Raw genomic sequence first — 11,647 nt, forward strand, 5'->3', positions numbered from 1 at the left:
CGTGCTGAGCTCTGCAGAAGCTGAAAAACTAAGAGAATCCTAAAAAATTAAAAAGAAAAATAAAAATATGATTAGGCCGTTGATTCCTAACTTTCTTAAAATCCTTGTGTCCCCGGCAACGACGCCAAAAACTTGGTGTGCGTGAAGTGTGTTATATTTTAGATGTATATTTTAAGCCTTTTTTACACTTTTAGCCAAGTTTTAAATTTATAAAACACGATATTTACTAACACTAAACACACATACGGGCAAGTGCACCCATCGTGGACGTAGTATAGTGTTGGTAAGATACCGAGGTCGTCCAAGGACACAAGAGCTTTTAGTACCGGTTTATCCTTAATGTCTAATCAAATCAAAATGTTAGAAAAAAGATTTTTAAACTAAGAAAATAAAACTAACTAAATGCTAAAAAATAAAATAAAAATAAAAACAGATAGACAAGATGAATCACTTGGATCCGACTCGTGTATTGCTATAACCTTTGATTATTTTCGCACTTTTGCACTTGTTTAAGAGATTATCTTAGTTATTGTAGTAGGCCCCTCTTTTGAAGGCGACGCTACCCTCAACCCAGTAGTTTGAGTCAGCAAGGATATAATCCTAAAGGGTCGGATTATTGAAAGATAATGAATTAAGTTATTAATGCAAATTATGGTAGGCCCCTCTTTTGGAGGTGACGTTACCCTCGACTAAGTAGTCTGAGTCAGCAGGGATATAGTCCTAAATAGCTGGGTTATAGTATTAATAGTAGTTAACTTATGAAGGGGTCAAAGAGTTTGGATCCCCGCCATCCAATACCTTTGGGTATTTTAGGAGATCCTACTAAATTTGACCCAGGTCCCTTGCAGGACCTCTAAACGCTGAACAAGGGCAAGACCCTTACCAAACCGTTCCCTTAACCCCCGACCAGGTAGCCAACATACCTCCATATAGACCGTGGAGATATGAATGTTGAAAATCTTTTATTTTATATAGACAGTAAAATAATGCCAAGACACCACGGACAAACGATAAGGAAAAGTCACCTTCAACATAAGTAACTAGTTATTAAAGTCATTAATACAAAACCAAACAAAAAGTGCAAAAGATTAAAAATAAAAAGTATTATACTAAACACTTGTCTTCACCAAGTGATGTAAGAGACTTAGGCAAACATGGCCTTGATTGTCAAGAACTCTTACGATCAATCTTGGATCCCGAGACGACTCACACACTCTATGATGGACAATGGATGATGGTGTTGTGATGGTGGTGGGTGGTGGATGAAGTGTGAGAGAGGTGGTGTGCCAAGGGATGAGTTGCAATGAAGCAAAGCACTCCTATTTATAGGCTGAACAGAAGCCTGGGCACGGCCCCGTTCCTGTCTGACAATCTCTCTCTTCATTAATTGTAATTTGCAATTACAATTAATGCGCCTGCACTACTTTCGCCATGCCCCCGTGTTCACTGGGCACGGCCCCGTGGTGGGCAATAGAAGCTTCTAAAGGTTTGTCTTATCTGCTGCTTCTTGGGCACGGCCCCGTGCTCGCTGAGCACGGGGCGTGTTCAGTCTTCTGCCTTCTCTGTTTTGCTTGGGAGAATGCTGTCGAGGGGTCGGGCAATCCACTTATGTTCCTTTTCTTGTATTTATGTTAAATTTAGCTGTCTTTTTGCTTCTTTTGTTAATTTGAGCTCATTTAATCCTGAAAATACAAAAGGAAGACAAAAACACTCTTTTTCCAACATTAGTACTTAAAAAGGGTTAGTTTTATGCCCCATTTGATGTAATTTATATGTTGCATTTTACACACATCACTTAGCCACAGGCGCGGCGCCTGGAACTAAGTCAATATGGAACTCCACTTGCCTTTGGGGTGGCAATCCTGGCAACTCCTCTAGGAAGACCTCAGGATATTCCTTCACGACAGGGATGTCTTCGATCTTCGGCTCGGCAGCCTCTTTATCCACGATGTGTGCCAAGAAGGCAACACATCCCTTCTGTAAACACTTTCGAGCTTTCAGACAGCTGATGATTCTCAAAGGCGTATCATGCTTCTCCCCATGAACCACAATCGTCTCCCCATCTTTTGTTGGGACGCGTATGATCTTTTCGTGACAAACAATCTCAGCCTTGTTGCTTGACAACCAATCCATCTCTACTACCACATCGAAGCTTCCCAACTTGACCGGTAGTAGATCCAAAGTGAACTCGCGCTCTCCCAGCTCGATTACACAACCTCTGACAACTTCATTTGCTTCAACTAGCTTTCCATTAGCCAGTTCAATTGAGTACGGAATATCTAATCTACTAGCAGCTAACCCAAGCATACTCTTAAATTCTCACGATACGAAACTACAGTCGGCACCAGTATCAAACAGAACAAATGCAAAGCGTTGATTTATAGGGAACGTACCAGTGACAACGTTGGGATCCTGGCGCGCTTCCCTCGCTCCGATGTTAAAGACTCTTCCCCGTGCTTGGTTCAATTTTGGGCATTCCCTATTGAAGTGCCCAATTTCTCCACAATTAAAGCATCCTGGACCTTGGCCATTTCCCTTCCCAGCTTGAGTGTTGTTTTGGTTGCGATTTCCATTCCCAGCTTGGTTCGCAACGTTCCCACGGTTTCCATTTCCGCCATTATTCCCTTGCGGACGGTTTCCATTACCACCACGGTTGTTGTTCCTATTACCAAAACCTCCTTGGCCACCCCGGCCAGCACTAACCCAGCAAGTATTCTTCAAGTGGCCAACTTTCCCACAAGCTTCACATGTTTTTGGTCCACACCGGCCAGAATGATGGCGCTGGCATGTGTTACACTTGGGCAGTGTGCCCATATAACCCTTTCCTTTCTGCTCAACACCGGTTGCAGCTTGGACCGGTGTGCTTGATTCTCCTTTCTTGCTAACATTGCTTGTACCCTGCTTGAAGTTCGAGAATTTCCTTTTATTCTCACCAGACGACTCTACATGAGTCTCCTTCTTCTTCTGCTCAACATTCGAAAACTTGTTCAAGCGAATGGCCTCCTCAGTAAGCGCCACACTAAGATCGATGGCTTTTGTGATTGTCGCAGGCTTGGAAGTAGTAACCATACTCATGATCTGAGGTGCCAATCCCCAGATAAAGCGCTCGATGCGTTTGAACTCCGGTGTAACCATGTATGGCACTACGTGGGACAAATTGTGGAATCTCTGAACATACTCCGCAATCTTGGGGCCTTCCATTTTTAGGTGCCAGAATTCAGTTTCTAGCTTCTGAATCTCAGCACGTGAGCAGTACTTCCTTCGCATGAGCTCCTTCAGCTCATTCCATGACATCACATAAGCAGCAGCTTCACCAAGAGTTTGCACTTGCAAGTTCCACCAGGATAGGGCTCCGTCCAGAAATAGCCCTGAGATGTAGGTCACTTGTTGCTCGGGGCTCATTCTAAGAACAGACTCAGTCTTCTCAGCCCATCTTACAAACGCAACAGCACCTCCGGTGTCGTCGAAGTTCATGGGCTTGCAATCGAGAAATTGCTTGTAAGTGCACCCTGCACATACGTTAGAATATACAAATAGTATTAGCGGACGTGCTATAAATATCCAAATATATCGTAGTATGTCTCAAACGACTTAACATTACCATGGGGTGGATTGTTATTGCCATTGTTGTTCGAATTGCTCCCGCTGGTTCCTCCTTGTGAGGCTGCATACTGCGCTATGGCGGCAGCAATGATTCCTTGGAGTTCTGCCTCGTCGGTAGGCATGCGTGGATCACGTCTCGGTGGCATCTTCTAAAAGATGTTTCACGTTGGTCAGGCCAAAATAGGTAAATCAATCATACGTATACCATTTATCAAACACATAACATATCATGTTTCAAATAAATCAAGCACATAACATCACATGTTATATAATATAAACAATCAATCCAATATCACGTATAATGAGAATACTGCGATTGCGCTATCATAAATCAAGACCACAATGTAATGTTTACAAGTTCATAACTGTATCGTACATCATCAATGACTAAGGGCCACATCGCCCTAGTCCAAACTATCTAATCAGTGACAACAACAACCAAAATAGAAAACATCAAAAGTCATAATCATCAAAATGCGGTCTCCAGAAAGCTGTATAGTCTGCACAATCGCGGTCGTCTCACCAAAAGTCTACCTGCGTCGAATCAAAAGGCCTATGCTGATGGCGGAGGAGGAGGGGGAAAACGAGAGAAGAATAAGCAACGCATATGCAACCAGTCCTGCTCTAAAGCACGATTGACGCGCAACGAATATGCTATCTGCTGCTCGGGAGTCATGAAGCGAACATCTGAGTCGGGTGAAAGTGGACACGGAGGGTGTGATGCTGCAGGTGGGGTCTGACAATGGCACGGTGGTCACTGAGCTCTCTCCAGCTCCTGTACACGATGCGTCAATGCCTCCTGGCGCATCATCAAAGATGTAAGGATGTCCTCCGTGGAGTACCCAACATGGTATGGGTGATACGGGTCGGACAGTAGCATGATAGGGGGCGTAGTCTATAGGAATGGCTCGCTAGATGGATTGAAGAATGGTGCAGTGGGTGGTACAACAGTGGGAACAAGAGTAGGATGAGAAATCTGGGGTACGAACTGGCCTCCTCCTGACACGAAAGGTGTATGACCAAACGGCTGTCGAGATGAACCCTCCTCAGGACGTGGTGGAGGGATGTCCTGAAGAAATGTAACAGGAAGATCAGTGCGGTGTGCATCCGTGATGTGCTGGGGAAACAACGGAACATCAATGGGTGCTGAAACGGGTGCTGAAGGAGGTGTAACTGGTAACACGAATGGTGGGTAATCGTCGTCATCATCTATCCACCCGTTACGGGTGTCAGCGTAACGTGGATCTATATGGGTCGCCAAAGGTGCGCGGTCGAACATCACCGGCACAGGATCAGGAAGTGGTGCAACAACAGGATCCTCTATCAAAAGTGGAGCATCAGCAGGAATGTCAGCAACATGATCATCCACCAACGGTGGAGCAACAACAGGATGGTTGTCAACAGGTATATCATCAACAAAAGGGGCAACAGCAGGTGCATCGTCATGAACAGGGTCATGCTCTAATGCAGGGTAAGGAGCAACTAGAGGCTCTGGGGCCACAACAGGCTCTGGATCAACAAACTCCATATCAAAATCAGCTGGATCATCAAACAAAGGATCGATAGGGGCTACAGGATCCTCCAGGGGCTGATCTAAGTGAATGAACTCGATATCCTGGTCAGGATCAAAACCAGGGGGAAAAACAGGATCCAGATCATCATCAACATCGTGATCAAACTCGAAGCTGTGTGCGGGAGCAGGTGTAGCTGATGACGCCATGTCAGGGTCGGCGTTGTAAGAGTGGTGCTGCACTCCCTGAGTGTGCAAAGATGCGGACGCCACAGACTCAAATGAGTCAGGGACATGTGAAGCAACAGGAGCCTCCTCTGCAGGAGCATCAGCAATAGGTAGGATGGCATCAGCAGCAATGGGGGCCTCACCCTCATAGTCAGCCTCAGGTGGGTCCTCCTCAAACAGATCGACGTCGTCGTCGGAAACGACATCGAGGGGCATATCAACAACAGGATAAGCAGCAAGGGGTACAGGAGCAGGGATCACCGCGAGTGGTAAATCCCCAGCAGGATGGCCATCAGCAGGCTCGACTACGACGTTTGGCAGCGCAAAAGGCTGGATATCGTCCTCATCGGTGCTGGTGGTATCGGAAGTGTAGACCTCTCGCTCTGACGAAACTATGTCATCTGATACTATCGCCATGGGATCTGATGTGTCTGAAACTCCAGTATCTGATGAAGAAGGCATGATGTCTGTAACACAAACACACATATGCACAAATAATCAATCATGTAGTCAAATAAACATGTTAGTTACCAATAAACAAGCAAGTATTTCTTCCTAGTCTCACTAGACTACCCTCCCAGCCTCTCAGACTGAACCTCCTAGTCTCTCAGACTAACTCCCTGGCCTCTAAGACCAAAACCTCCCCAATCTTTGAGATTGGATCCCTCAGTCTACATGACTGAACCTCCCAGCCTTTAGGGTTGAACTCCCTCAGTCTATAAGACTGAACTCCGCCAGTCGAGGTGACTGAATCATAAATTTTGAAAAATGTGCTCATACTTTTTGTTTGTAAAAATGTTTTGTATCCTGGATCTGGACGTAGTGTATGCAATGTAAAAATGTTTTCGTGAGAGACCTAGTGATCATAGTCTAGACTCGAGAAGGAATCCTAGTTCGCTATGATCAAAGCTCTAATACCAAGCTGTCACACCCTGGCTTTGCGGAAGCGTGGGTTTATTTGGTGTGACTTCTTAATACCATAGCTTAATCACAACAAAGCTATATGAAAGTAAAACCATGATGATCATCCATTGATTCAAGTTTTAAAAATAAAATACGACAACATTGTTTTAAAAGTTGACACATGCAACAGAAATACAACACAACATAATAAAAACATTGTTCATACGACACAACCATAAAACATGAAATAAACATAGTTTAAGACTTGTGACTCGTCCAGGCAAAAGTCACAATCCCTAAACTTGGATGACATCACTTCTCCTACGCAGCTTGATGACATAGCATACCTTGCCAGATCCCTAATTCCCTGAAATACATGTAATTTGAAAAATCAACAAAAAGTTGAGCGAGTTCATGTAAAAGTGAGTATGAGTAAACCTTTGATATATGTTTGTATGTATGAAAATCCCTGGTATATAGCAAATAAGGAAAAAGAGATCACCATTGGGTTGCAAAGCCAATGATATGTGTGAAGTGCTGTAGGAAGACTCAAACCTAGCAGATTTTTGCGTCGGGCTCAAAGTCACCCCAAGGTCCGTACAGTGGGCCTAGAGTTGGGCTCGCTACACCCAGATAGATCTACCGCTAATGACCCTCGGTCCTACTATGAGGATTAATGGCCTCTAGTTCCAGCCTACCCACTCACATGATCTAAGTAGTAACCCTCCTTAAGCTAACCATACCATGTATAAAAGTATCCGTAATTACTGTAACATGTATTCCACCCCCGAAGTATAAAAACTGAAAACAGTTAAGAGGAAAGGGGGACATGAACTCACAGAAGTGCGTCTCGAAATAGTCCGTCCCAAAATAACCTGCTGCGTGACGACCTACACGTACTAACTTCTATTAGACGGACGGTCGTGCCTTGGCTTAAGGTTTAACGTTTTTGGGAAATAGTTAGACAACTATTTCGTATTTACACTTCTTAATTATTTTATAATATATTCCTTCCCAAGGATGGGGGTATTAATACATGTGTGTTTTTATAATTCTGAAAATATATTTTTAAGTCTCACTTGAAAATATATTTTAATTACTTTGTCTAAAATGTTTTAATTTCCAAAATATATATATTTTTTCCCAAAAATATTATATTTTATTCCATAAGTTTTCCAAATTAATATTTCACAAGAAATATTCTAATAAGAGAATTTTTCCAAAAAAATACATAAGTTACATTTTTAAAGTTCGCGTTTTATTACGATACGTATATAACTTACATATTTATTTTTGTGAGAGCGTTGATATTATTTTGGAAGTCGTTATTTCATAACATTTCAAGTTATATTATCTTTACCCTAAAAATAATATATATCTAGTTCACATAATAATCACATAATCACACAAGCGTTTTACTATAAAGTATATATTCTAAATATATATTTAATAAGTTTTATTTATGAAAATCCACCTCTGACACTTGGTAATTTTTGAAATAAAAATCATGGAGAAGTTTATTTTTGAAAACCAAGTCAAAAACACATTTATGATCATTTGTTACAAAAATATTTATAAGTGTTATATTTCTAGAAAAATTTCGCCAGAGTTTCCTCTGTAACTAGAGGTGTCCATGCTTACAAGCGTATCATTTTCTTTTCAAAAATTCAATCAAACAATTTAACAATCATCAATCAACAACATTTAAGCATCAAACTTGACAAAACAAGCCTAAATCACAAACTCATGAACTTGTGTGTAACAAATGAAGTGACACTAATAAAGTATGATGCATGAACATGTATGTATCAGAAAACAGAAAGCAGTTTATTCGTAATTGTAATTAAGCACATTAATTAAGCACTAATTAAATATTAATTAATTTGTACGGATACCTGGTTTGGTGAGGGTTGTCACATAATCTATGCAAATATGCCACCCAGTTACCGGTCGAGTGGCAATATCTTCACCTGATTCACATTTGATAATCTGAATTCCTGCCTTTTTTGGTACCGTCTGAGTCGGGCTTACCCAAGTGCTGTCAGAGATGGGGTAAACGATTCCTGCATCAAGCCACTTCAGAAGTTCATTCTTCACTACTTCCGCATGTTCGGGTTCAATCTTCTTTGAGCATCCCTAGCTGGCTTGGCTCCTTTTTCGGTGATGATCTTGTGCATCACAATGGATGGGCTAATTCCCTTCAAATTTGTGATTGTCCATCCAACAGACGCCCTATGTTCCATGAGAACTTCCATCAACGCCTTTTCTTGAGCTTCCGTCAAATTAGACGCAATGATTACCAGAAGGGTGTCATTGTCTCCCACAAATGCATACTTCAAATGCTTCGGCGACTCCTTCAGTTCCAATTGAGGAGCTGATTCCAATGATGACTTAAGGTGAGTGTCAATATGTTCGAGTAAACTTTCTACTTGGTGGGTCCAAGTGGGTTTTCCTTCCTTTATAGCCATTACCTCCAACTCGTTTTCCCGCTTTTCCAACTCTTCATGCATCTCAAAATCAACCATGCCACAAATATCACACGTCTCTGTGGTGCTTTCCTCATTAACACGAGGTTGGCCCCCGTCAATAATGTCCACCAAAAAGCATTCATCATTGACCAGAGAATGAGATGTATTGGAAAAGACATTTAAACGCACCTTCCTATTACCGAACGTCATATCAACTGTCTCGTTTCTACGGTCTATTAAAGCATTTGCAGTTGCTAAAAATGGTCTACCAAGTATGACATTAGGTTGTTTAGTTTTGTCAATTGACACATAGTCTAAAACCAAGAAATCAACTGGATAGTAAAAATCTTCAACCTTGATAATGACGTCATACACAATCCCCCGAGGTAGTTTTAAGGTCAAATCAGCCAACACCACGGTGGTGTCGGCTTGTTGTAATGGTCCGAAATCATATTGGTCGTATAAACTACCCGGTAAGATACTAACACTTGCTCCCAAATCCAGTAATTCTTGACTCATCTTAAATTTACCCACTTAAATGGGAATCAAAGGAGCACCAGGATCTCGGAGTTTTGGAGGTAGGGTACCCGACAAAACGGCACTAACATTTTCTGTTAAATCAATTTTCTTTGGAAATTTGTTGTGTCGTTTTTGGGTGCAGAGATCCTTCAGGTATTTAGCATAAGCCGGAACTTGTTTAATGGCTTCTAATAAGGGGATATTGATTTTTACTTGTCTAAAAATTTCCCAAACTTCTTCCTGTTGTGGGCCCCTTTTTCCTGTTTTGCCGGTTTTTTGTTTCAGGATTTTCCAATGCCTTAGGAAACGGGATGGTATTACCCTCCACACCCTTTTCCTTTGGTTTGGACAAGTCATTCTCTATTACCCTATTGTTAGATTCTTGAAAAGTTATTTTTTAGACTTCTTAGGGCATACAGGTTCAGGCTCAAGCTCATTGTCCTCATTTTCATCCCGATCCTCCACCACACCCTCAACAAATTGTGGTGGAGTACCAACCTTACTATCATACACATTACCAGAACGAAGAACACTTACCTGGTTTACACATGCATTCTTGGTAGCTGAACTACTGCTTTTATGTTGCGGGTTGACCGTGGTGGTACTAGGCAGTTTTCCTAGGTCTCTTCTCAACTGGCTATATCCTCTGCTAATTGCCCCAACAACTTCTGCATTGCTGTAGTTGTCTTGTCTCTGACCTCATTATCCTTCTGAATATCTTTCATGAACGAAATAATTGCATCCGGTTTCGAATCACTCGAGTCGCCTCCACCACCTGAAGAATTACCTTGCTGGTTACCTTGATTCCTCCAACTCCCTTGATAATTGCCTTGATTTTGTTGTTGGTTGTTAGCTTGAGGCCCTTGATTGTATTGGCCCCGATTCTGGTAACCTCCTTGCGAATAATTTCCTTGCCGATTCTGATACCGTTGACCTCCTTGGTCAGGTACTTGAAAATTGGGGTTCAACTGATTAGCAGAATTACCATAACTAAAATTGGGGTGGTTTCGCAAACCTGGATGATATGTATTCGATTTCATATCGTATTGCTTTCGTTCACCGTATATTTGATTCACTTCGTCAGTCTGACCACCCAGTACAGCACATTCTCCAACTTGATGCCCTAACTCTCCACACTCAGTACACACTTCAAACGTAGCAGCGGTTTTAGCTTCACCCCCTTTCCAAGATTCATTTGAGCTACCTGACGTTTGAGAAGTAAATTTTGGTGCCTCAGCTTCTCGATCCATTCCTCAGCGTCATAATCGACTGATTTCACTGAACTCGATCTTGCCTTCCTGCTTGATTGTGCCTGTATCTTAGAAGTGGCACTTCGTCTCTCTAAGTATGCCCAATCTCCAGCTTCGGTGTTTGTGAGAAATGTACCATTGCTGATGGCGATAAGACCTCTTACATCATTAGGAAGTAGCCCATCATAAAACGCCTTAATTAATTCCTATGTCTGAATGCCATGATGTGGACATTTTCTTAGCAATTCCTTAAACCATGTGAAAGCTTCATGAAATCTCTCCCCTGAATGTTGTTGGAAAGCTCTAATTGCCTCCCGAGCTTCACTGGTTCTGTTCATCGTGTAATACTCCTCCAAAAACACATGTTGCATCTTTTCCCAAGTGTAGATACTACCCAGAGGTAATGTTGCAAACCACTGTCTTGCCTTATCTTTCAGGGTAAATTGAAACAACATTAGCTTCACCTCATCCTTTGTAAACCCTGACCCTCCAATAGTCTGGAAAATTGAATCAAAACTTGCAATATGCAAGTATGGTTCTTCGGTTCTTTTTCCATAGAATTCCGGCAAATGGCCTAAGTATTGAGGCCTCACCTCAGATGGCCGATTATTGTTCCCCTCAAGTGTAACTATAGCTGATGAGTTGGGTACTACAACGGGTCGACAATGACCTTCAACACCTTGAATTGTTCCCATTGAACGACTTGTGGGACAGCATCCATAAACTGTATCTGCTCGCCCCTAAACCGATTATTAGCTCTTTGATTTCCCGCATTAAACCGCGGGACTCCATTATGGACTTGATTTTGTGGAATCGATTGCGGAATGTGATTTCTTTGATTGACCTGTTGTTGTACCGGATAGCCTTGATTAACATTATACCCTTCATTGTATCTGTAATCCACGTACCTTCCGTCATACTGGTTTTGATAATCATCCTCCTCCCAACCAGATTCCCAAGTATGAAGACTACCTTCTCTGTGACGGGAACCTTCATCATACCCGTGTTGATGCTGTGGTTGATTAAGGCGAATAATTTCCCCAAGTCAGAGATTAAGATTTCCAGGTTGGTTTTGTTGGCCTGGGTTGAATTGTGAAAATAGTTGTGGTGGTGCTTGATTTTGATTTTGCTTATTTGGCTGGTTTTGAGGAATTGGTGGATCTAGA

General features: G+C 42.2%; 1 protein-coding gene and 1 non-coding gene across 2 annotated transcripts; one reads left to right on the forward strand and one right to left on the reverse strand.

Annotated features, from left to right (window-relative positions):
- Positions 1 to 4,498: 4,498 nt before the first annotated feature.
- LOC110900908 lies at positions 4,499 to 5,557 on the reverse strand. The gene is made up of 2 exons (XM_022147765.1): positions 5,236 to 5,557; positions 4,499 to 4,923 (listed from the first exon to the last, which is right to left on the reverse strand). The coding sequence occupies exons 1-2, from the start codon at positions 5,555 to 5,557 to the stop codon at positions 4,499 to 4,501; spliced, it is 747 nt and encodes a 248-aa protein (XP_022003457.1).
- Positions 5,558 to 10,697: 5,140 nt separating this feature from the next.
- On the forward strand, positions 10,698 to 10,803 carry LOC118486135. The gene has a single exon (XR_004877991.1). It is a non-coding gene; the product is annotated as a small nucleolar RNA R71 (small nucleolar RNA).
- The last annotated feature ends 844 nt before the right edge of the window (positions 10,804 to 11,647 follow it).

The sequence above is a fragment of the Helianthus annuus genome, chromosome 13 (assembly GCF_002127325.2).
Source record: "Helianthus annuus cultivar XRQ/B chromosome 13, HanXRQr2.0-SUNRISE, whole genome shotgun sequence".
NCBI lineage: Eukaryota > Viridiplantae > Streptophyta > Magnoliopsida > Asterales > Asteraceae > Helianthus > Helianthus annuus.

What these genes read in the sequence shown, in the direction of transcription:
- LOC110900908 (XM_022147765.1), bottom strand. Translation starts at nt 5,557, where the DNA reads ATGCCCCTCGATGTCGTTTCCGACGACGACGTCGATCTGTTTGAGGAG. An exon ending in GGATCCTGTTTTTCCCCCTG is followed by an intron (nt 4,924 to 5,235) that starts GTTTTGATCCTG and finishes CACTTTTGATAG; the next exon opens with AGGATCCTGTTGTTGCACCA.